This window comes from Martes martes (assembly GCF_963455335.1).
Source record: "Martes martes genome assembly, chromosome: 9".
Taxonomy (NCBI): Eukaryota; Metazoa; Chordata; class Mammalia; order Carnivora; family Mustelidae; genus Martes; species Martes martes.
The window spans coordinates 21,876,314-21,901,793 of NC_137896.1; the positions used below are offsets into that span (position 1 = coordinate 21,876,314).

Genomic DNA, 25,480 nt, shown 5'->3' on the forward strand with positions numbered 1-25,480 from the left:
TCTCTGAAAGAACACCTACCCAAGTGAAGGTCACCAACCTCCCCACCCGCCCCCACAATGGCGCAGGGTACAAAGTGGGTGATTAGCGGCTAACGGTCATAATTACCAGTGTTCAGTGTCTGCTCAGGAATCTGCAGTGGCCCAGTCACTGTCCGAGGTCATTACACCTGCGTCTTATATTTGATTCCCTCAGGAGATGTTTTCACCATCTCCCCGCGTGCTGCTGAGGAAACGGAGGCTCAGAGAGGTTGAGGGACTTGCTCAGCGTCACACAGCAAGTCACGTTCTATGTGGTAAGTGAGCGCAGACCCTATAGGTTTCAATCTCCAAAACCCGACCTTCCCAGCATCCAGTCTCACAAGTAGTAAAAATACAAGCTCACCGACGAACACCACCGCACACGCATTCCTTCAAGGCTTAGAAGCCACTGCAGAAAGACAAGTTTGGTCTCCTCCTGCTGGTGGAGAGCACACCCTCACGAAGACCTCTAGCCCAAGCCAGCACCCCAGAGAGCACCTGAAGAAAGTGGACTTTACCTCGACAACTTCTACCCCTCTGGGAGCTGTTGTGCTGCGATGTTCTTGCAAGCATAGTCATCACACCTGCCCAGACTTTGGGCTGTCCTGCCCAAGGACCCTTTTCCGCTCTCACAAAGAGACCTGTGACATCACCTGCCCTTGAAACAGTCCCTTCCCCTCCCAGCACTGCCCCCCATGTATGAAAGCTGGAGACTATGGACGGGGTGGAGGTGGCACCGGTTGCACAGGTGTGCTACTTCTGGGTGGCCAGGAGGACGTGCCTGTGTTAAGAAGGATCCTGGTGGGCGCCTGGGTGGCTCAGTGGGTTAAAGCCTCTGCCTTCAGCTCAGGTCATGATCCCAGGGTCCAGGGATCCAACCCTGCATTAGGATCTCTGCTCAGCAGGGAGCCTGCTTCCTCCTCTCTCTCTTTGCCTGCCTCCCTGCCTACTTGTGATCGCTGCCAAATAAATAAATAAAATCTTAAAAAAAAAAAAAAAAAGGAAGGATCCTGGAGCTATGTCTGGGCGCAGCGGGAGTGCTGTGACTGACTGGTGTGGTTTGCCATGGGCCTAGTATGGGGAGTAACGGCGAAGTGCAAGGTTTGTGTGGTCCCTGGATGAGACAATCACCACAGACGTGCTGTAGGACTCTATTCCCATGATGCAGAATCCCTCTCCTTGACTCCCCACCAAAACCTTCACCCCTCGTCCTCCTCTGCAGGCCCGCCAATAAGAGAGTTTCTTGGGCAATGTTTTAAACCCATAAGATGGGAAAGCAACTCTGTTTCACGGTCTCCTGCCCAACAAAAGAATGACCGACGAGGAGCCTGCAGTAGCTGCAGCTTGTGAGCGAGGGTGGCTGGGTTTCAGCGCAGGGTCAATGCCAAGTGCCGAGTGGCCTCAGGCCAGTCATGCCACTTCTAAGTCTCTACTGCTTCTGTACCATGGGGATCAGAAGTTCCAGTTCCCTTGCATTTAATCACAATCAAACACTGCGCTAGGATCCTCAAGACTGCCAAGGGAAGTCCACTATCTACCTCACTGATTTTGGGATGTTCACATGATAGGAGATATTGTCCCATTTCTCAGAGGAGGAAGACGAGGCTCAGAGAGGTGGAGGGACTTGGCTCAAATCCCACAGCAGGTAAGCAGCTAATTGAGGAACTGTGTCTGGGTCCTATGATTACTTCCCCAACCTCTTATTCCGCCTTCACAGCGGGGGCTGTGGCCAGGCTCCATGCAGCCACCGAGGGCCTCTCAGGAGGTGATCAGTCTGTTAACTCTGCTGGAACGCGGTCACACGAAGCTGTGAGTGGTAGTGTGCTTTAACTGGGAGAATTAATCCCCACCCAAAGACTTCATTGTTCAGAGATATCATATAACCCCCTTTTCAAATACATCCTTCTAAGATGGGCTTGTGAATGAGGCACCTGGAGGAGCTGAATCCAAGAGACAAAGTAGAATGGTGGTTGCCAAGGGCTTGGGGGGGTGGTGCAGAATGCGGAGCTACTGTTTAATGGGTGAAGAGTTTCAGTTTTGCAAGACGGAAAGAGTTCTGGGGATGGAGGTGGGGCAACAACGTGAGGGTACTTTCTGCCGCTGAACTGTACACTTCAAAACAGGTAAGACGGTAAACTGTTGTTACGTGCATTTTATCCCAAATCTCTTAAGAACGGGGGGGCTAGTGAGGAGTCTCCTAAGGGATTCCTTACAAATGAGCCCAATTATCAAACTGCTGTTTTACAACCCAAATCCAAAAGGTACAGAATAAAATATTTAAAACTACTGTAAGCATGAATCTTAAAAATTTCTGCTTTGAGTTAAACACGTTTGTGAGCAGGGGCTGATCTAAAATCTGCCTGCAATCTCTTTTCTGACATTCAAGAAAGAGAAATCAGAAGACAAAATTCAAATAGAAAATTAGGAAGATCAGAGGTCCTTGATGACAGTCATGGATGTACTGGTCTCAGAACCTTGGAAATGAGGTGGATGGGAGAGTGTGTGGAAATACAAAGTTTAAACCAAAAAAGAAATAACTGTAGAAAATGGAGGCAGGGGTCATTCTAATCTCATTGCCTGGACACAATTACTAGTATATCATTCTATACCAACACTTTTTAAACTGTGATCATTTTAGAACTGCACCCTTGCTCAAAAGAAAGAGAAACTTCTGCTTTGGCCTTCCTACACAGTAGTGTGGCGGAAGAGAACAGTGAACCGAGACTTTGAATCTTGATTAAGCTGTGTGACTTTGGGCAAGTCACTCAACCTCCCTGTTCCATCACGTCTAAAAACAGCAATAGTAACTGCAACCTGCAAACTGCCAACAGAAGCAACAAAGCTTTGTGAACTGTGAGGCAGTGTGTGAGAGGACGTGAGCAGTAAATAGGGAGTGCTGAAGAAGCCTTTTCTTGATGACTTAGGACCAGGATGAAAACCAATCAGAAGGTAAGCATTTGGGAGTTCTGATGTTAATTTTTAAAACAAAAGCAAAAACACCTCTTAACCCACTGACACCTCTGGCTTCTACAGGGCAAGCAGAGTTGTCTGCTTCAGAGCGAACAAGGTCGCTGAGATGACGAGGCCCTGCCTGACCTTTCAGACCACTCGACAGAACGATACAACAGAACCTCTCTTTGTTCCCTCAATATGCTAAACACTTTCTTCTTATTTTATTTATTAGAGAGAGAACGCACATGCGCGCACACAAGAGCGCAAGCACGGGCACTAGCGGGGGTGGGGGGCAGGGCAGAGGGAGAAGGAGCAGCAGACTCCCTGCTGAGCAGGGAGCCCAATGTGGGGCTCAATCCCAGGACCCTGGGATCATGACCTCAGCTGAAGGCAGACATTTAATAACTGAGCCAAGCAGGCACCCCTGCTAAACACTTTCCACCTGAGGGTCCTGACCCCCCCTGCGTTTCCCACACTGCCCCTGGCTGCCTCTTTCCCACTGGCCACCTCACCTTCCAGACATGCCATCCCCATCCTCTCTGAATACGGCCCTCTCAGCATCTATTTGTTTCCTTCAGGGCTCTGTCGCAAGCAGACAGTATCTTGTTTATTTGTCACCTGCTGGGATGGGGACTCCAAGCTGGATGGAAGCTCCTTGAGGAAAGCGACCAAGTGTGTCTTGTTCCCGCCCCTCCCTTGGCTCAGCACCTGGCTGAGCACAGGAATGGCTGACCCTTTGGAAAGAGAGGTGATGGCTGTTTGGAGGTCGGAACCAGCTTGGATGAACCCAAACCCCCCTCCCCCCACGTTCCCATGGGCTGCTCTGCGTGCCCTCGGGGCAGCAGGAGCAGAGGAGGAGGCAGCAGGCTTTCGAGGGTGCTGTCAGGCAAGCCCCGCTCCTCCTCCCCCACCCTGGCCCACAACTGCCCCCAGGCAGGCAGGAAGGCACCTCCAGATGGCTACCACACCCCAGTGCAGGGCAATATCATGTCATGAAGTGTAGGAAGACAGGGAAGTCAAGAAAGTTCGAGGAGAGCCTGGAATTCACAATCTATTCACAATCTATTCACAGCACACTCAATAATGGGCAGCAGGAGTGATGACCCTCCAGAGACAAGCTCTGGCATGAGAGCCCGAGGGACTCTAATGGTCCTTGGCAGGCATTCTGGCTTGATCTCGGCTCTCTTGGCCCCTGGGCAGCCAACCCTTGCCATCCCTGTCCCAACCACAGCACCTTCTTCTTCACTACCCAGGACACGCCCATATCCCAGGCGGTGAGGGTGTCTTCCCCTCAAAATCTCTGTCCACCTGGATCCTACCCAGCTTCTGAGGTTTTGAAGGCCACCTCCTCTCGAAAGCCTGCCTTGATTCAGCCAGAGTCCCCATCAGAGCCCTGTACTTGGCAAACAATAACTCGATGTCCATCCAAACACCCCATCCAGTCCACCTACAACTCTCCAGGCATGGGACATGGACAGTCTTTAGCTATTTCGAGTCTTCGCTCTCCCCTAGGATATAAAAGCAGCAGCTAACATTTTTTCAGTGGTTCCTCTGTACCAGATACTGGGCTCAGTGCATTACACACATTTTTCTCTTGTCCTCACACTGAAACTAATGTCAGTAATATTATCTCTATTTTGCAAATGGAGAAACTGAGGCCTGGAGAGGTTAAAGAACTTGCTCGAGGTCTCACAGCTCTAGGTGGTGGCATAGGACCTAAACCCCAGCAACACGATATCAGAGCTAAGCTCCTGATCACGGGTCTATGAGACCTCCGGGGTGTGGGCTCCTCCCCCCGTCCTAGCTCAGCCTTCCAGCTGGGCCTTATCCATGCCAGCTTTCTGCCTTCCACAGAGGCGACATGGCCAGGTGTGGATCGTCAGTGCAGTCCTTTACCGAGGGCCGCCCGGTCGATCACCCAGCCTGGGCGCAGCGTGGGCCCCTCAGGGAGCAGCCATGAACCAAAATGGCTCTGTGTCTGGGGATCTTGTGATTGTGCAGACAGGAGAGGTACACAGAAACTGTATTTGTTGAAACAACAAAATTGATACTGTATCTGCTTTGGCAAGGCTGAGAATTTTCTTAGAAAAAGCACAGAGAAACAGGAGCTCAAGACCTCAGCGAGTTAGATAACAGCTAATCTTTGACATACACAGGCCAACCAAATCAGGTGTGAAGCACTCGCTAGCTTCCAAGGCACCAAAATTGACTGAACTGAGCAGCAGAGCTAGAAAGAACTCCTCCTGCCAAGAAACCAACGGGGAATCCGAAGCCCAGAGCTGGAGAGGGTCTTGCCTGAGGTTACCTAAAACTCAGGAAGAAGCTGTGCCTCCTGCTCCCCCAATCCCTGTCCTCTCCAAGTTTTGGGGACTGGGACTGGAACCAAGGGCAAGAAAGGCTTTCAGGTTGCCTGGGTCCTTAAGAAACCACCAGGAGTTGAGGTAAGTGCCCACCCACCGGTGACCGAAAGTTTAAAAGTCTTCACAGTGGAGACAGGGCCCTAGCTCTTACCTTCAGGGAGTGGAACTGTTCTGTGAAAGCTGGTTTTGGGAAGCCAGGATTTATTCCGGAGGCCAGCACAGGCCCAGCTCAGCCTTGCCCCGGAAGGACGGGAGTTTAAAAGGCTCCTCACCTGTGGCCACACCCGGGTAAGGCTGACTTTCACCAGGGAACCCGTCTGACTGGCCGTCTCCCAGACAGAGGCAGGCCAAAACGCCACCGCCTGTCTGTAGCCTGGCGCCTATCCCGAGGGGCCCTACTGGCTCCTGCCTCTCCCGGGGCTTCAGACCAAGAGGGAGAAGAGGCCTCCCTCCTCTGGGGAGGCCAGCTTGGCCTGGGTACCCCAGGGCCAATCCCAGCCTGGGCTGGGTCTGAAGCAGCTGCTTCCGGCTTTGCCTTTCTCTTTCACTTTGGTTTTTAACCCCAAAGTGAAACTAAAGACTGAGACGATGTGGGAAAGATGGGGAGAGGTAAGGCCTAGGAGGGCTGAACCCCTGGCTTCTAATTCCAGTAATAAGACTGCCCCCTCACCTAGGAGGAGGCCCCCAACTCCAGGCCTTAGTTTTCCCATTGATAAAACGGGAGGGAGGAACTAGGCTCATGATTTTAAACTAGTCAACTTGAACTAGAAAAGTTACAGAACTTCTCCTTCCTCATCCCTACCATTGCTGAAGGCTGAAAGGGAGCTGTAGAAATGCCCCGTAGGGGACACTAAAGGACCTTCCTGTTGGCCTGGAGGAGACAAAACTGGCCTCGGTGTGGGGACCTTCCTTGCCTACCTCTTCCTCGCCTATCATCTGAATACCTTCATCCTGAGCAGGCCCTGGAGAGTTCCAGCACGCCAGGGCAGAGCAAATGCATCTTAGGCATGAGTCTGACTATCCTGGCATGGCAAGTGGAGACACTCACCAACAGCTGCCCCCCAAACTCCTAATCTGATGGCAGCCCAGGCCATCTGCTAAGACTGACAGCAGCCCACCCAGGACTGGAACAAACATCAGACTCCACAACTCCAGGGTGCCTGGCACAATGTCGAGCTAAGACCACTATAATCTATTTTATGGGGGTTCTCCACTGGCTGGCTTACCAAATCTTCCCACTAGCCTGACGACTTTAGAAAGGCATGGATGAACCTCTCCACTTTTCAGATGAAAAAAACAAACAAACAAACTGAGGCTCAGAGAAGGGCAGGGACACAATGGCCCCACCTGCATGGGATTCCGGAGCTCCGTAAGTATTTGCTGAATGAATGAGTTTGCTGGCCCAGCAGCTGCCAAGCAGGTGCAGCCCAAGCCGGAGGGAGGATGCAGTGTGGGCGGGGGTGGGGGAGTGGGGGCAATATGCTTCTCCCTGGAGACCAAGTCATCAACAGGTCCCCAGGTACCTGTAACAGTCCCCTCTAGACCACTTCTTCCCTTCATTCCTCAATTCCTCTCATCTGCACCTTACTCTGGAAATACCTCATTGGCTGAGAACTGCTGAGGGACACTGGCCGACCCCCTTCCCTTGTCTGGGCTGAAATAGAATAGTCCGTTCTTAACTAAGGAAATGAACTTGGATCTAGGGAAGGCAGGGTACTTTTTTAAAAAGACCCATTTTCGGGATGCAAAAGAAGGCAATTCGAAATATCTCACAAAATGTTAGGTGCACAGACTCTTTGTGACGATTTCATGCAGGCACACCCACATACACATACGTGGGGAAGGGTGCGCGCTGCAGCACTGCTCACAGCGGCGAGACTGGAAACAACGGAAATGCCCTCCAGCAGAGGACAAGCAGACACCTGGTGGTCCATCCGTCAGCGCGGCTGTCACACAGTCATGGAAAAGGGGGCCATGGACCTGTCCATCCACAACAGAGACAGACTTGCGTAAAGAAGACAAGGTAGGGGTGCCTGGGTGGCTCAGTGGGTTAAACCTCTGCCTTCGGCTCTGATCATGATCTCAGGGTCCTGGGATCGAGGCCCGCATCGGGCTCTCTGCTCAGCGGGGAGCCTGCTTCCCCCTCTCTCTCTGACTGCCTCTCTGCCTACTTGTGATCTCTGTCAAATAAATAAATAAAATCTTAAACAAACAAAAAAAAAGACAAAGTACAGAACAGTAGGCTGCAGGGACAGAATATGCCACTGTATGTGCAATAAAAAAGGATGTTATTGACACAGCTGCCCGCATATGAAGAGTATTTCTGGAAGACACATCAAGATTGTTCACACTGATTTTCTAGGAATAGAGGGTGGGAGAGACACACATTTTCCACTGGGAACTTTTTTCTACGGAGTTTGAAGTGTTTAAACAGATATATGTATTGCTTTTTCAATAAAAACATAATTTCTATACACAAAAATAACTCCAGCAAAATGCTTACCCACAGAAACCTCTCTCTATGGCTCAGGGATCAAAGGCCCTGGGGGAAGGGCCCAGGCATCTGGATTTTGAAGTCTCCTCAAAGGCTGCCGCTCTCACCTTCTAGAACAGGTGGCCAACCTCTGAGAGGAGACAGAGGCAGCCTGGACACTACAGGGCTCTGGGCAGGGGGGGAAATGTCAAGGAAGACTCAGGAAAAACTTGGCCTTAAGGTATAGAAGAGACCCTGAAGAGGGCTCTGAATGTGGAGCAGGTTCAGCTGAGAGTTCCTACAGGGAGCAGTGAGGAAACGACACCAGGCTGGTAAGACAGGGGAAGAGGAAGGATTGTTTCTTTCAGTAGGAGATGTTGGCAAGTCCCTACCTCTCTTACACTTGGTTCCCACTCATGGGACCTAGGGGGGCTGGGCCAGAAATCCTAGGATCTGCCTTTATTTCACCTCATTTAATATTAAAGGAGGCAACGGAGGGCCCCCAGCTCAGCACACGGCCACAGAGCTCCACACCTGTGCAGAGTGTAATCAAATATTTGGAGGACAGACAAAATTCAGGCCAGGATCTTAGGCATAGCAACCCTCAGGTGACTTTCCCCCCACCACCCTTCCAACCCCTCCAGAGAGGAGGAGCAGATGGCCTTCTGCTGAGATGCCCTTCCTCACCTTCTTTTTAATAATTAAGTCATTACTGAAGGCCTCTTTTGTCACTTCTGAAGTTCAGTTTGCAGAAACTGTCGCCTTGGCTAGCTTTACCACGATGCTCTAGGCCAAGGGCTCACGGGCTACAATAGTCTAGCTCTAAGCCACAGGCTCAAACTACAGGGGTCTGCGGAGGAAAGGGCCCAGCGTGCAGGTCAGGAGTGCCAGGGGAGGTCCTGACTAGGCCTCACGGATGCTGTGAACACTGGGGTGAGTGACCCCGTCTCTAGCCTGCTCTGCTTGCCACTGCAATGCCAGCTCACCGCCTGGCCCTCAGCAGGCGCTTCAGTATTTGTTGAATAAACAAGCAGCTCAGCCCGTGAACCCCAGAGTGACCCTGGTCAAGTCATTTTCTGCAAAACAAGGAGGACAAGCATAGTAATGACCTCCTAGGGTTGTAGAAGATCTACTGGGATGAGGTGGATGAAAGTGCTTTGCAAATCAAAAACAGGCTAAACAAATAGTAAGGATTCAGAACCAAGATGCTGAAAATAAGATAGAAAAATGAATATATGTGGGAATGGTCAAATTTCTGAGAAAGCACAGGCCAAATGGTAAAGAATTACTCAAATGAATGATTACACTTGAAAGGAACAGTACAGGCCACTCTACTCCACTGTTTCAATGTCTGAATAGTATTTTCTCAGGCTGTGTCTGTTTGAAAGGAGCACAAAAATCCCTCATTCAAAGCTCGGTCTAGATTTTGGTATGAAAAAGAGGGGTGCTGTTACAATCCTATCTTGCATACGGTTGGCCTCAGAGAACATCTGCCCAAGTAGACTGGCATATGGATCCTGGGGGGTGTTTACTGGAGGCAAAGGAGGGGTGGGGGGGTGAGCAGAGTTCAGAGGCTGTGCCTGCCATGTGATGGCTCTGCCTCATGACCCAAGGCCCCGCTCAGGGGGACACACAGAGGAGCATGACTGGCCAAGCCATCTGTTTCCTACCTACACACTGCGACCAACCCTTGTGGCCTCCCATGGAAGCCACTCAGTAAGGACCGGTTGGTTCCCTTTCCCTTCTCTCTGCCCAGGAGGTACCCCTGGCTGCAGCCCAGGAAATGGGAACTGGCCACCATCACCTGGCTCTCTAGTGCCAAGAGCAACCTGGGACGAGTCCCTTCTTGCCTTTGTGGGTGGCAGATTCCTCTGGCTGGGCAAAGGAACACCCTCTCTGGTGGCAGCTGGCTGAGAATCCCAATGGACCTAGTCAGGATGTGCCCACCATTGGACTAGACACGTATGAGGTCTGACTCTGAAGGCTGCTCACAGCCTGGCAAGCGAAACTGAAGATGTGAAGGCCCCTTGCTTCCCTGACTCTCCTACCTTGAAGAAAGTCTAAACAGACACCCAGTCCCAACTTTCCAGATCTTTAGAAAGTAAAGGCTTGTAGGCTTTAGGGGAAGTATTTGTGTGCCCCCAATTCAAGGGGCAAGAAGGCTCAGATTATTCCTGGGACCCTAATAATAAGAGTTTCCTTTCCAAAAACCAGAGCTGAACTGTGGGAAGAGTCAGGATTTGCAGTCAGCCAGCCCTGAGTCTGAGCCACATTTTCCTTATCTGTAAAAGGGTACACTTGCCTCTGGCTTGGTGTAAGGATTTCTGACAGCATCCACGGAGGCCCTGGCAGAGAGCCTGGCATACAGTAGGTGTACAAGCAATTTGCTTAGACTGTTATTTCCTCCCCCAAAGCAGCAACACCCAACATCTTTCCCTCTGGCCCGTAAGTCCCTGAATGGGCTCTCTGAGGGACACAGCACCCTCTGCTACCCCAACTGTCTTTTCCTGGCTCCACCCACACCTCACCCTCTTCTTTCATCTGGATGCTTGCGAAGCTTCCTCCCTGTCATCATTTTTATTCATTCCAATTCACCCAGCCTGATTTACCTTCTTGAAAAGAAAATTCTCCACTTGGGCTACCCCTCCTCTAAAACCGTCCATGGCTCCCCAAAGCCTCTGCTTCTCCACTGATGTTCAATGCTGCCTACAACTTCCTGGCCCCTCCCAGATTTTTCATCCAGAGTCCTGATGTATCAGCAAAACCAGTCCACTCACTGTTTCCCTAAATACATGCTTACCTTCCAGCCTCCACACCCCTGCCTTTGCACAAACCATTCCCTAGAATGTCAGCCCCACCCTCTGTCTCTGCAAATCCAGCCCCCCTCAAAAGGGCTCTTGTTTCCTCTGGCACACACTCACTTCTTCCTTCTCAAACAATGCTTTTCCTCAGCAGACGCTTAATTACAGACTGTCACACAGTCTCTCATAATTGTAGGCCTTGTCTCCCTTGTCAGACCATAAGTTCCCAGGAGCAGAGGCCCTGTCTGTTCTTTCCCATCCTCTCAGAGCCTGGCCCAGGGCTGGGAGCGCAGGCCTCAGAAAGCGCTTTCCAAGCCCATCTGGCTGGAGGCTGAGCCAACCCTAGCTCCAGACACTTAGGACCACTTCTCCTGCTCTTGCGCGGTGAGGAAACTTCCCAAAACCAAACCTGTGTTCCCCCTTTCCACCGGCCGGCCCAGGCCCGTGATACAGAGGAATGGAGACCTAGGTGGGCAGACAGGGCTACGGTTCTTGCCCAGCCCTAGCATGGCCTTGGTTTGGGATCCTAGGCATGTCCCTGTCCTTCCCCTTACCTGTGCCTGCTTCCTCACTGTGAAACAAGAAACATTAATCTTTCAGCTGAAGAATACAGATATTATTTGTTTTAGCCTTCCTTCCCAGGAGTGGATGGGGGAGGAACCGGCTGATTCCAGTACAACCTGAGGGAGAGGAAGCAGCCACAGCCAGGACTGGGAAACCTGGGAATCTGAGAGGCACTCAGCCCGCACACCTCATCAACCTCATTAAATTCCTGTTGACGACTGGATTGCATTCCTGCCCAGGTGTTCAATTCCACAGCCCTCACCCTGGCCAGGTCCGACAGTGTCTGCTGCCAGGGCTGAGCAAGGGAAGGGTACCTTGCTTCTGGAAACAACCAACTCTGCCCAAATCAAAGATGAGGAGGAGCCAGTTTCCTCATCTGTAAAATGGGAGGAAATACCGGTATCTGCATCGTGGGATTGCTGCAGTAACACAGTCAGATAATGCTATAAACCACCCGGCACAGTCCCTGACACCTGGTAAATGGTAGCAGAGCACAAAGGTTTCCATTTCTTGAGGGGCCTTTACTACATGAGTTCTCACCCTCATGGCAACCTGGGAGGAAGGGATTTCCATCCCAACAAGACAAAAGAAAATGGAGGTGCAGAAAGTCGATCAATCCAAGGTCATGCAGTGGGGACGAGCCAAGCTGTGATACAAACCCAGGAAAACTCTCAGTTCAGCTTTTCCCAGGGTGCATGCAGCCCACAGGATCTCCGCATCAGACTCCTCCAGAGGGCTGAACTTGTAAAGTTGATTCCTGCCCCCGGACCTGCCAAAGGAGACTCTCCGGGGATGGAGCCTGGGAACCTAAGCTTTATAAAGATAAGCAACCTGAGTTTTTTATATATATTAGGAAACTGAGGCACCAAAAGGGGAAGTGACTACTTTTCAGCAAGTGTGGACCTGGGACAGAATTCAGTCTGTTTGACTCCAGAGAGCCGGCAATCAGAGACTTCCTGGAGGAGGTGGTGGCATTCGACAATGCGGGCCTTCAGGGGTAGAGAAAATACCACAGGGGAGGGTACAGCACAAATAAAGGTTTGGAGCTCGAAAGGCCAGACAACAGCTGCTCAGTGTTGCTCATGCTTCCCGCTCCCTGGGGAGCCACCACTGCAGCCTCTCCCTAAAAGCCCAGGGAGAGCCATTCTAGAACCAATCTGAGCTTCAGAGAGGAAAGCCTGCCATGCTGCTGTCCTACAACCAGCAGGTCTCTGGCCCTCTGTGTGTGTCTGGCTGCTGCTCAAGATGAAAAAGCCAGGGAAGGTGGTGACTCAGTCCCCGCCCAGCCTCAAGCTAGTCCCGTTGAGGTTTGGGATGAGCTCAGAGGCTGAGGAAATGTCAAGCAAACCCTCCTTTGCAGAACAGATGCCAGACCCAGAGAAGGAGGCCTGAGGGGCAGGCTACCAGACAGAAGCAATACATCTGGAGCAAAGCTGTGGGCCGTGGGAGAAGAAGCCAAGAGGTCTGGGCTCCAGCCCACCCTGACACTGGCATGCTATGGGACCCTGAACGGGTCCTTGGGCCTCTCTGGGCCCCCTACTCTCCATTTCACCTGTGAAGCAGAGAGAACTCCAGTGGTTTCTGATTTCCTCCCAGGACTGTTCTGAGGAACAATGGCCAGGAAAGCGCCTGACAGACTACACAATGGCTCACAGAGCAAGTGGGGGAGATTAGAGGATTACTCTCAGTGTTTACTACAACAGTCAGGTGCTTTCCTTGTTACCTGAACCTCCCCCAGCCGGTCAGTAGAGGGGGGAAGGCGTCAGTAGAGGGGGGAAGGCGGGGAGAAGCTGGGTCTACCTTGTTCCCACAAAGAAAGTGATCCAGATATCCCTGGGAGATGAAAGTTCATATTTATTAAGTGCCTACTGTGTACTTGGCATTTTTAGAATATATAATCTCACTTAATCCTCAGCACAATTCTGTAGTGTAAATATATTATCTTGAGTCCAGATGAGGAAACTTGAAGCCCAAAGTAACTTGCCCAAGATCACACATGGAATGAATGATGGAGACCAATTAAAACCAGCTGTTTATGGCTCTCAATACCACATTAATTCTACTACCTGTAACAGTTTATTTTAGAGGCAGAACATGCCTGGTATAGAGGCCCAACTCCAGCACTGCCTCCCCCTGGAAGCTTTTCTGAACCTTCAGCCCACACAGGATTTCTCTCCCTCCTCTGAAACCCCACAACACATGATCAGCACACATCCTGCAGCATTCAACACAATCTTCCTCTCGTTCTGCAATCAAGCATACCTTCAACAGGTAAGATGAGATGTAGGTACAAATAGGTGGCCTCCGAGTTACCTTAGAATCCTGAAATGTCAGGGCACCTGGGTGGCTCAGTGGGTTAAGCCTTTGCCTTCAGCTCAGGTCATGATCTCAGGGTCCTGGGATCGAGCCCAGCATTGGGCTCTCTGCTCAGCGGGGAGCCTGCTTTCCCCTCTCTTTCTGCCTGCCTCTCTACCTACTTGTGATCTCTCTCTCTCTTTGTCAAATAAATAAATAAAATCTTAAAAAAAAAAAAATCCTGAAATGTCAGAGCTGGAAGCACCTAAGAGACCACGCTATCCAGCTCCTTCATTTTGCAGAAAGAAAAATACAGAGAGAGGGGGACACTTGTCTGAAGTCACATTGCATCTTAGCATAGCCAGGAATAGAACCCTGGCATTCTGTCTCACAGAATTTCTTTAGGGATTCTATGATTTCAGAACCAGTTTTATAACAAAGACTCTTATTCCCATTTTACAGATAGGGAAGCTGAAGCCCAAGAGAAAGTAGCCTCCCTGAAAGTGGGTAAGATGTGGGGACCAGAATCCCAAACCCCTACTTCCAGGCCAAGGACCAAGCCCTTCTTCCTCCCCAATGCATGTAGTCCGAGTAGTGTGTCCAGCACAGGACCCATAGTAAAAGGTCAATGGACATTGGAAATTGTCATTATACACCAGTGGGAAGTGACACTAGCCTGACCATGACTTCCTCACAGGCAGTGCCATGGAACAGGACCAGGAGTCCCTGGCCTCTCTGGGCCTCATCAGTAAGACAAGGGTGCTACAACAGCTGATCTCCTGCTTCAGCTCTAGGACATCCTAGGCTCCCTGACAGCAGACACCTCCCCCCCTGCCCGCCCCCATCTGTGGAGCCTCTCCCAGTCGGGGCCTTTGTCCCCCACCCTACAGGGAAGCAGGAAAAGCAGGCAAGGTTCACAACCACAAAGTGACCGACCTTATTCCCAAGTGGCACTGGCCACGCAGGACCCACCCTCAAACAATGAGATGGAACATGAAAAATCCACCTGTCTCCCAGAGCAGACATCCAGCTATGCACACCTGCCTATCTTTACAAACTGACAAAGAGCAACCAGAAATCGGGTTATAAATAAGGGACTGCTTGCTCCCTGCCCTATTGGAACGGCAGGTGCATTCCTGAATAATCAGGTGGAAATGGAGCAAAGGGTAAAGAACTCTGGATAGGGAGTCCTAGGGCTGGATCCCTGTCCTAGCTCTGCCATGAACTAGCTGTGTAGCCTGGACAAGCTGCTTGCCCTCTGTGGGCTCAGCTCAAAGACACAGCAACACTTCACAGCACATGTCTACAGACTTTCATTTGGTCTTCATGACAACCTGGTGAGACTAGCACAATTATTCCTTTTACAGATGGAGAAACTGAGGCTTGGAGAGGTCACAGGTCCCACACAGCTTGAAGCTGGCAGGATCAAGCCCCTGAGTTCTTAGATCATCAAATGGAATACTCAAGGGTGGTCAGACTAAGAACAACTCTCTCCCCTCATCCTGGCGGAGTCTCGGGAAGACCAAAGCAGCATGATAACCTTGTTCACCTGCCCAGGCTGGTGGCCTGCAAAGTTCTGCCCACAAACCCTACAGCCCAGCTGCCTAAAAGGCCGCACCCCCCTGCAAAATTTCATTACTCAAGTTGGCAAGAACGCAGCCCCCACCCCCAGCTGGGTCTAAATAAACACCCAAGTGATATCACATCCTGCCAGCTCCAAAATAGCCCAGGCCTGCCCACAAGCAATCACAAAGTGCCAGGCCATGCAGGACCAAGCGGGCAGGACGTCCAGCCCGTGGCACCCTTCACACACACTCAAGCAACTAAAGCAGAAGCCTCCGAGCAAGAAGGCGCCCCAACTCCCACCTCTGCCAGACGGCCTGGCCCCTCCCTCCCTGCCCCTTTGTTGGGAGGCTCCAGAGCCTCCTGCCCCAGCGCCAGCCCTAGCCCCAGCGCCAACCCCATGGAGCCTCGCCGCGGCCAGCCTGCGGGCGGACTCCAGCCCGACCCGGACACCCCACCACTCACATTGCTTCAAGAGCTCCAGACACAAAGCCATGAGGGCCAGAGTGGGGTCAGAGACCCAGAGACCGGCAGAGACAGAAAACGGGAAAGGGAGAGACAAGGGAGCAGAAAGCACGGGAGACAGGGGGCAGGGGCAGAGAAAGCAAGGGGGCCAAGAGCCCTGGGGAAAGGAGCAGGCTCAAAAGGGGGCCTTCAGCACAAGAGCCACTGAGTGGTGAGACCACTGAGACAGATGCAGGGGCAGAGGCAGTGAGAGCAAAGCGGGAGACCCCGACCCCCAGAACTGGGGGGCCACGGAGGCCTGAGAAAGAACAAGGAGCGACAGCCACAGAGACAACCCAAGGGAAAGCAGGGAGGGGTGAAGTCTGGGAGCTGGGGAGCTTTTGGGGGTTCCAAGAGAGAGACCCCAAGTATCTCAGAGGTCCCAGCGTATATCAGGGGCACCGAGAGGAAAAACCCCGAGGAAATGAGGGCTAAGAAAAGGGCAAGACCGCAGGGATTTGAGGACAGATGGAAGGGAGGACCCCCAAAGGATGTGCGGGAAGCTGAGAAAGGAGTCGTGGGGGAGTGAGGGCGGTGTTCTGAAGAAAAGACCCCCCCAAAACGGGAGGGCACCGTGAGGGCGGGTCCCGAGGAATGGGGGCTCCCAGAAAGGGAAGCTCCGAGGGATGAGAGGACCGCTTTGAGGGGGACCCGAGACCGGGGAGCGAGGGAGGGGCTGTGAGGCACCGCGAGGGCAGAGACAAAGAGACAGGGAGCCGGGGAGAGACAAAGCGGACGGAGCGGGGAGACCAGCCCGAAGGCTGGCAGCCGGACAGAGGGACGGAAGCGCGAGCGGGCGGGTGGACGAACGGACGGACAGACGGGGAGGAGGGCGGGGGCAGGGCCGGGCGGGGGCGGCGCCCGTCTCCTCGCGGGGCCGCGGCTGCTCCGGGCGGCGCTGGGCGGGCGCCGGGCGTCCGGGCTGAGGAGGCGGCGGCGACGGCGTGGACCGGACAGACGGACGGAGTGACGGACGAGGCTGGCGGCAGCTGCGGCCAGCGGCGGGCACTCACCCTCCTCCCTCACGCGGCCCGGCCCGAGGCTCCGGTTTTGTACGCCCGAGGGGCGGGGCCTCCGTGTTAAAGCCCCGTGCCGGCCCCGCCCCGCCCCGCCCCCCGCGTCAGCCGCGCGCGCGCGCCTCCCGGGACTCCCGGGCAGGGCGGGGACGCGCAGAGCCCGCTCGGCACGTGGCCCGGCGCGCGCGCGCGGCTTGGCCGGTGCGCAAGCGCTGGGCGCGTTTAGCTAGCCCACGCCCAGGCCGACTGATGGTGAGAGCGAGCGCGCGCCCACGTCGGCACGCGCATGCCCGAGCGCCGGGAGCTCCGCCCCTCGAGCCGCCCAGCCAAACCGGTTCCAGCTGGAACGGGACGCATGCTCCCTGCCGGGGGAGGAGCGCTACGAGTTCGCCCTAGTTCACCGTGGCGACACCTCGCTGTCACTGGGGGAAACTGAGGGTCCCAGCAAGCATCCTGTGCTGGTGAGCTGGTCTTCTCAACCCTACATGGTCAAATTAGACCTCAAGTACTGTGGACTCTACGTCCTAAGTGTTTCTAGTTGGCACCTCCCCTCCATCCTCCCTTTGCCATCCTCAGACGGAATCCTCCGATTGGGTTCGAATCCTGCCTCACCCTTTCCAGGACTGCGTGACCTTGTACGAGATACTCTTTCAGCCTCCCTGAGCCTTCGATTCCTCTTCAGCAAAAGAAAACCAGCACACTCAGTGTACCCTGAAGGTCAACGTGCAGTAGGCGCTAAGGACATAAATCATTCCCTTCCTGTCTCAAGGCAACTCTCTGTTCCCCATTTCTCTCTTGGTAGTCCCCCACTCCTCATGTAGTCGTTTCCTTACAGCCTCACCTCTTCAGGCTGTACCTACAGTAGGTCTGCCATCCACAGACCCAACTCCTGTTGCCTGACCTGCCTTGCTGGGTGACTTAGGCAAGTCCCTTACCTTCTCTGCACATCTCTTTAATAAATGTAAAATGGAGAAAATAATCTTAACAAGATGATACAGTGTTTCTGATACCACTGTAACCCTTTTTGTATAAAGGCATAATAATAACAAAAGAAAATGAGGATTACTGAGCGGTTTTGATGCCAGATACCGTGCTAAGCATTTTGAAAGTATGCGTTTACCCTGTCCTAGTCACAGTCACTATGCTACACCTGTGCTATTCACGTAGTATTCATCTTTAAATTGACTTAGAAAATTCAAGACATCCCTGAGGACACGCCAGGCTCAGTTTTGCTCTGCCCCAGCCCCATGGAACCCCACTCCTGTTCCAATGCACCAGGTACCTTCCTGTCCCAGGACCTCTCCTCCCTGCCTGGCATACCTCCCCAGCTTCCTCCAAGTCTTTGCTTAAACATCTTTCTCAACGAGGGCTACCCTAACAATCCTGTTTGTGCTGCAACCCTTCCCCTTGCTCTGGGCTATTTTCCAATGAACCATATACTGATATGTGTTATTTATTGTTTTGCCTGCTCCCTGACCTACCAGGTGACCTTGACCTGACACTCACCTTCTCTAGGCTGTAGTTTCTTTGAAAGAGTTCTGTCACATGTGTATGTGCATACATATGAGAGGTTAAACTGGGTTAATTCAGGAATGTCAGATATGTGTAAATATTCTGGCCATAGCAGACATCACCAATCGATGGTGGCACACTTCTCTGCTTAACTAAATCTCAGTCTTGGGCTCCAGGGATCAGAGATGACACAGGAGTTGAAGTCTATTTGCAACCTCTGGACACTATGGTCTTTGAGGTTCCTCTCAGCCCTGACACCCCCGGAACTGGAGTGTTCAATCTGACAGGAGCCTGTAGTGTAATAATCAGAGATTGTGGAGGGCTAGGCCGGGGGGAGGGAGGACAAGGCTGAATGGAGGGTTGACTGCTTACTGGAATTTTGTCAGCCTCCCTTCCTCTGTGGAGGAGGGAGTGAATCAGAGAAGAAATGGAACATTCTGAGGGAGAGGGGAGGAGACAAAGAAGGGACTCAGAGGATGACTTGGATGGGAGGTATTTAGGCGGGGAAGGGGGGGTTCCTCAAATTCAAACCTCACAACATTGGTGGAGAATTTGAAGCATAGGGAGGGGCTGGAACCCCCCAGAGTGACACAGAACAGAGGAAACTAGATCTCAGGACTCCTGAGTAAGGAGCAAGCATGTATCCCAGGCCAGGAACCCATCCCAGCTCAGCCTAGAGCTTCAAGGACTGCCAGGGAGAGCCCCCCAGTGTGTGTAACCTGGTTTTGTGTGTGTGTGTGTGTGTGTGTGTGTGTGTGTGTGTGTAAACACACATGCACATGGAATCATGTGCTGGTGCAGAGGGCACAGTTGGCAGGAGCTAGGGGGTGGGAGTGGGGGGTGCTACCCAGGCCCCTAGGTGATGCCACAGCTTCCCTTGTGGTTCTAAAGGAGTGGGAGAGACACAGAAGGGGAGGCTAGGGAGGGAGGACAGCCAGAAACTGGGAGGGGAGGAAGTGGGGGGCTGGGGAGGGGAACGGAGTTGAGGGAGGCAAACTGAAGGCTGAGATGGTGGGAGAGAGGGCAGAGGAAGCTAGAAGAAAAGGATGGCAAAAGGGAGGGAGGGGAGGAGAATGAGCACTAATGGGAGCTGGGCAGAGGGAGAGAGTGGGAGGGAGAGTCTTCTTTGTTCTTTCTTCTTCTCTTTCCCAGAGGGGGAGAGGAGGCAGGCTGGGGCCGACTGTGGGGGGATGGCACCCCTGTGGCCCCTTCCAGTTGGGTCCTTTGGCTGGGAGGGGCTCATATATATAGCCAAACTGCTTCCCCTGCCGCCCTAGCTGGAGCTGACCCCGCCTGCCAGTCACCTGCCAGAGCTATTTCTGGAATGTGGAATCTGGGTCAGAAGGGGGGAGGGAGAGAGAGAAAGAGTGGTGGCAGTGGTGCTGGCGGCTGGGAAGCTGGTGAGCTCTAAGTGGGTGGGCGGGCAGCTCCAGGCTCTGCCCACAGCCACTCCAGAGGGGCCCTCCCCCTTCCAGGCTCTCACTGCCTCAATAACCACTCCTTGCCCACATCCACCCACCTGCCCACATATGGCCTGAGTCCATACGTGCCCACCATACGTGCCCATGTACGAGTGTGGAAGAGCTTTCATACCCCTCAGCAACCTGGGGGCTCAGAACAGCCCTAGGTGTGTGTGTGTGTACCTGGGGTCTGGACTTCTCCCTTCCTGGAGACAGAGCTGAGGAGAGGAGACCGCTTCTGAATAGGGGTGACCCCTGTGGGGCAACGGTGGCTGAAACAGGGTGGGCCTGCGTGTTGGCGTGGGTCTATGTAGAGGGAGGTGGTTATGTGCAGAATTGCCATGGATGGTTGTGCAAGTTTTCCACTGATTAAGGATGCCACATATAGGGCAGACATAATTAAATTATATACTTATGACAAATCTGTGGCAGATGGCAGAAAAAGACCTTATTCTAATAAAAATTACACATCATGACAATTTTTCAACAGATGGCAATTAAGTGTCTTGGGGGGAGTGCCCTTTCCTAACTCAGCACAAACGTATCGTATGGACCAGCTGCAGTTCTGGGCACAGATGGGAAAATCTGGTGGCTTTGGTTTTCCCTGTGAGGCAGGTGGGTTTACCTGCTGAGCATGAGGGGATCGGAGGGTGGAGAGACGAGCAAGTATGTAGTGGTCACTGTGGAGACCTGAGGGAGGGCTGACCTGGAAAATGTCAGGGTGAATTTTTTCAGTGGCTCTAATCTACTAGGGGCATGATTTCCTCACAGGTGTGGAGGGGGCACGAGTCTTGAAAGAGATACACGTGTGTGTGAGTGTGTATGCAGGTGTATGTAGACATTACGTGTGTATGTGCACCTGTGGGGAATATCCATGTGCATGTGTTTTTGTAACTTTTCGTATCATACAGAGATCTAAGGGTCTACAAGTTCATGTATATCCGGAAGCAGGTGCACTTGTACACACACGTCGGAGTCAATAGGAGGTGTTGCTACATGATTCTTTTTTGAGTGTCTTTTGTTTGATCTAAAGTCCCCAAACTGAGAATAATTAGAGGCCCACATCCCTCTATTTAAAGCCGGCTCCTGGATCACCCATACAGGACAGTTGGGAGTGGGTTTGGTTGATTGGGGTCTCTTTTTCTTTTTAAGATTTTATTTATTTATTTGTCAGAGAACAAGCAGGGGGAGTGGCAGACAGAATGAGAAGCAGGCTCCCCGCTGAGCAAGGAACCCAATGAGGGGCTCGATCCCAGGACCCTGGAATCATGACCTGAGCTGAAGGCAGACGTTTAACCAACTGAGCCACCCAGGTGCCCTGTATCTTTTTCTTTTTAGATTTTAGGTTACTCAATCAAGAGGAACCACACCCAGACCTGACATAAATCATGAGATCCCACTGTTATGATTGGATGAGACTTTGGGAGTCTTGAGGATAAGTATATTTTTAAAAAAATATTTATTTGAGAATGAGAGGGAGAGAGAAGGTATGTGCACTCATGCACGAGCACACGCACCAGCAGGTAGAGGCAGAGTGGGAGGGAGAGAAGCTCAAACAGACTCTGCACTGAGAGCAGAGCCCCACTCAGGGCTCGATCTTACGACCCTGAGATCACGACCTGAGCTGAAACCAAGAGTCAGATACTACCAGCTGAGCCACCCAGGTGTCCTGGATAAATGGTGTATTTTCTATGTGAGAGGAACGTGAATAAATATGGCCAAGAGAGTGGACTATAGCAGATTCGATTATCAACCCTGATTTTTCACCCCTCCCTGCATCCACACCATTGCCATAGAAATAGTTTCTTACACAAAGGTAGGAGGGTACCTCTCCATCCCCGTCTTTGAGCTCAGTCATATGACTTCCTTTACCCCATAAAATTTTAGCAGATAGTATATACGTTGGGGCCTTGAAATGTGCTTGTGTCCTTAGGCTCGCTCTCTTGTGCTTCTGCCAAGAAGAACATGCCCTGGGGGAACCTGGGTGGCTCAGTGGGTTAAGGCCTCTGCTTTCGGCTCAGGTCATGATCCCAGGGTCCTGGGATGGAGTCCCGCATCGGGCTCTCTGCTCAACAGGGAGCCTGCTTCCTCCTTTCTCTCTGCCTGCCTCTCTGCCTACTTGTGATCTCTGTCAAATAAATAAATAAAATCTTAAAAAAAAAAAAAAAAGAAGAAGAACATGCCCTGAATGGGTCACTGATCCCAGGAGGACCTTTGGTTTCAGGAGGAGGATGAGAGAGTTGTGGGACAGAACTGTTCCTGCTGACCCGCAAAGCAAGAAATAAGTGTTAATCGTTGTACTACACTAATTTTGTGGTTCTTTGTTATGCAGCGCTATTGTGTCCACAGCTGATCGATACAGGGACCCAAGCAGTTCTGGGACATGGACCCATCCTTAGTCCATTCATGAGTGATTGGGTTTGGGGAAGATTAGAGAATGAGTGTCTATTTGAAGAAGATTGCTGGCGTGCTGTATGTCCCCCCAGGCCTACTTCATGCTTAGAAAATGGGCCTGATGATGGGAGAATCTGGCCCTTTCCCTGAGGCTCTTAGGGGAATACAGCAGGATGCCTGGGAGAGCCTGGCAGGGATCCCCTGGATTTGGAGGCCCTAGAACTGGGCCTTGGCATCTGGCAGACCTCTGAAGTAGAGCCTGGCAGGGTTACCCATGACAGAAGGTCTAGAAGAAGGGCTGTAGTGAAGCCCAGACTTTCAGAGCTCCCCAGGACAAGGGCCTCATTGTCACACAGGTAGAATGGGAGTCAAGGAAGAAAGTGGGGCTGGAGTTGTTATCAGAGGATTTTGCCCAAGATGCTTGCCTGGCAGGGCCTGGTCCCCTAGAGAAGAGAAGCTGAGTTGGGAGGAGGGGGTCCAGCAGAGCGAGATGCGGAGAGGGAATAGGAAGCAGTGAGCTGGAGGGGGGCTGCCCGTGCCAGGGAAGGAAGCACCGTGAGGCCCTCCGAAGGTACCACTTAGCAAAGAGCCAGCATGTGGCATCAGTCATCCAAAAAGTCCTGACACCCAAAAACACCTGTGCTGGCTACCTTCCCCTGCCACCTGGAGGGACCAGAAACAGACACTAGTGAACAAGGGACAGAGTCAACAATGACCACCATGCCCAGCTCCAAAGCCCAAGTCAGGCTCTACCTGCAGAAACATGAGATCTGAGGTTGGTAAGATTGAAGCTTCACAGTGAGGCCAGACCTGACTCCTAATACCTAAAAATGAGACTGTTCCTTATGATCTAAAAGTGACTGGAAAAGCTCAGGGATCTGCCCAGATCTCACCCAGGATTGGAAAGGCAATGGGGAGACAAGTCGTTTCTTGCTCTGCCCCCCTGTAAAGACAAATTCATTCATTTGATAAAGCTAATTTCCCACATACAGAACATGCATAGGATTTAGATTCATTTATTTACATCAAACACAAACTGAACATTTGTAACATGTCTCTTTTCCTACAACAATCCAACCCCAACTGCTTCTGACTGCCAGGAAAGTCAGAGTCATGTCTGAACACCAACGATCGTAGCTCCCACCATGTGCAAGGCCCTGCCTAAACACTCCCTTATCTTGTCTTCCCAAGAACTCTCTGGGGCCTGGCTTCTGCCTTGGTGTACAGATGAGGAAACGAGACTCCTAGAGGAAAACCAGCTAGCCAGGATAAGATTGAAACTCTCTCTACTAAACCAGAAATGATCTATGATTTTCCCTGGTCTGGGTTTTCATGGCTTAGTCTGTGATGTGGGGTTCCCTTTTGCTCTGATCATGCATAGACTGTCACCGGAGGACTTACAACAAGTATCAGAAAGGACAGGTGGTCTCTGTGGATAAGAGAGACACCCGCAAACCCAGCCGGCTGAGAAGGCTCAGTGCAGACACCATCCTCTTCCCTGCGGGTTCTAAACCTCACCATAGGTTTGCCTACCTGAACTAATCCAAATAGGGAGGTGGGGCTTCAGGAAGCCCCGCCCTCCAGCAGGTGGCTGCTCTGAGCCAGGATTGGGATCCCAGAGTGGGAGCCCTCTCTGACCCCCTCCTCCTACTGCCAGAGATGACATCAGCCTTTGTGACTCCCGTTTGAGCTCCAATTTGTCTTTTACTGGGAAGTTCAGTCTCAAGGCCTCCTGCTTTTTTGCTCCTTCCCCGGCATTCCCCATATCTGGTCCATCAGGAACAGTCCCTGGGGTCCCCTCGTGAGAAACAAAAACAACCCCTCTCCCCCATCTCAGTACTCACTCGGAAGCGTGCGACTGTTGCTGAGGCTGCCAGTGCTGGGCGGGGGGGAGAGGGACTGCAGGGAGACACTGTCCTCCTCCTGAGAGCAGCCCGCCTGGATGGCCCGCAGGTAGCTGTGGCTGCGGGAGCGAAAATAGCTGGGCAGCGGCAAGTCCAGTGCCTCGGCGGCTGTAGACTCGGCTTCGCTGCAGGCAGACTCGCAGGCTGCCTCATACTGGTCGCTCAGATCTGCCTCCCGTACCTAGCCGGGCAAAGGTGGGCGTCAGGGGCCAGCAGGGCCCATTCTGGAGGGACGGGGTGCTGGGTGGTTGGTTCAGCAGCAGGGCTGGAGAGTTAGTGGGGCCTTGAGTCAGCCCTCCCCCCTTTCCTCCCGTCTCGCTCACGATATAGGGTGGGTGGATGGAACCCTTAAGAAGTGACAGCCCCTTGTCACTTCTTCGGACCTCAAATTTGATTAAGGATACTTAGTGGGTCTTGAGTGTCCATACTGATCAACTGATAGATCCTGAGGTCACATCTGAATTCAGCCACAAAGAAGGCTACAATCAATTAGTAATGTCTACCTTGAATGTTGGAATGGGAGGTGGCAGTAGGTGTGCTAGAAATTTACCAGTTTAAGGTCCAATTCCTTTACTTTCACAAGCTAAGAAACCGAGGGCCAGTGAGGGGAAGATAATTGCCAGGTGTACCCAGTCAGGAAGTGGCTGAATCAGTACTCCAAATATGAATTTAAGGAGCATTAATCTAGCCCTGGAGTAGAGAATGAATGTTGGGAAGGGAGTCTGGGACAGAGGCAGAGGCCTGAGATGAAGCTGATGTCATAATCTGGTAAGAGAAGATAAAACTGGAATGAGGGTAGTGGCAGTGAGGATTGATTAGTGATGTCTGCCAAGGGCGTTATAGAGAATGGTGACTGAGTTGTGGTGAGGATTGATTAGTGATGTCTGCCAAGGGCAGTAGGGAGAATGGTGACACGTCTGCTATTTGTCATCTCACACCTAGTTCAACGTTATCTAGATGGTTTCTAAGTGTCTCTCTAGAGACGGCCATCCAAGATCCTATAGATCTGTATCTGAGAGCGTGAGCATACAGCGGCCTGCCACACATACTCTCTAAGGGTTCTGGAAGGGTATGTTTGACCCAGGTCTTAGGCTATGATGGCAACTAGAGACCACAGAGCATAAGCTGAGGAGTTGGCAGGCAAAGGATGGACACTGACTGGAGGACCTGAAGGGAGGCCAGAGCAAGAAGGGCAGGGACAGAAGCTGACTGAGCACCATATGGAAGAAAGATGGAGCCGTTCATGGGGCCTGCTCTGCTGGTGTGGCGTCCAGCTCTCACCACCCTCTGGGTCAGAGGTCAGGTAGGTTTCCTACCTAAATGAAATGCCGGGCACTGCATCAGGTAAAATGACTAGACGGATCATCACCCAGTTGGGAGCATATCTATTTGGAAAGGTCTAAATCTGTGCTGTCCAATATGGTAGCAACCACGTGTGGCTCTTTAGGTTTTAAACTAATCAAAATTAAACAAAAAATTCAGCTCCTTAGCCACACTAGCTATGTTTCACTTGCTTATGCCACCTTATGGGAAAGCGTGTAGGACAGAACATCTCCATCTTCACAGAAAGTTCTGTCGGACGACACTGATAAATTAAAATGTAGGCCATGAGGTATACCCAACATTCATTTGGGGTGGGTTTGAAAGAGACAGGCGTTTATCCT

The 25,480-nt window shown here is 52.1% G+C and overlaps 1 protein-coding gene across 8 annotated transcripts in view; it reads right to left on the reverse strand.

Moving 5' to 3' along the window:
• The window catches only part of DLGAP4 (DLG associated protein 4), a gene marked incomplete at its 5' end in the record, with an annotated part of 84,638 nt that overhangs the window by 48,617 nt on the left and 10,541 nt on the right, over window positions 1-25,480 (reverse strand). For 3 of the 8 annotated variants that reach the window (XM_080813078.1, XM_080813076.1, XM_080813077.1), the window contains one exon: window positions 23,757-23,997. In XM_080813078.1, coding sequence (XP_080669204.1) covers window positions 23,757-23,997 — 241 coding nt within the window. Of the gene's footprint in view, window positions 1-106; window positions 221-5,481; window positions 5,815-11,827; window positions 11,946-15,491; window positions 16,581-23,756; window positions 23,998-25,480 lie in introns of those variants that run through there. The other 5 variants (XM_080813082.1, XM_080813080.1, XM_080813079.1 and 2 more) reach the window with 5 other exon arrangements.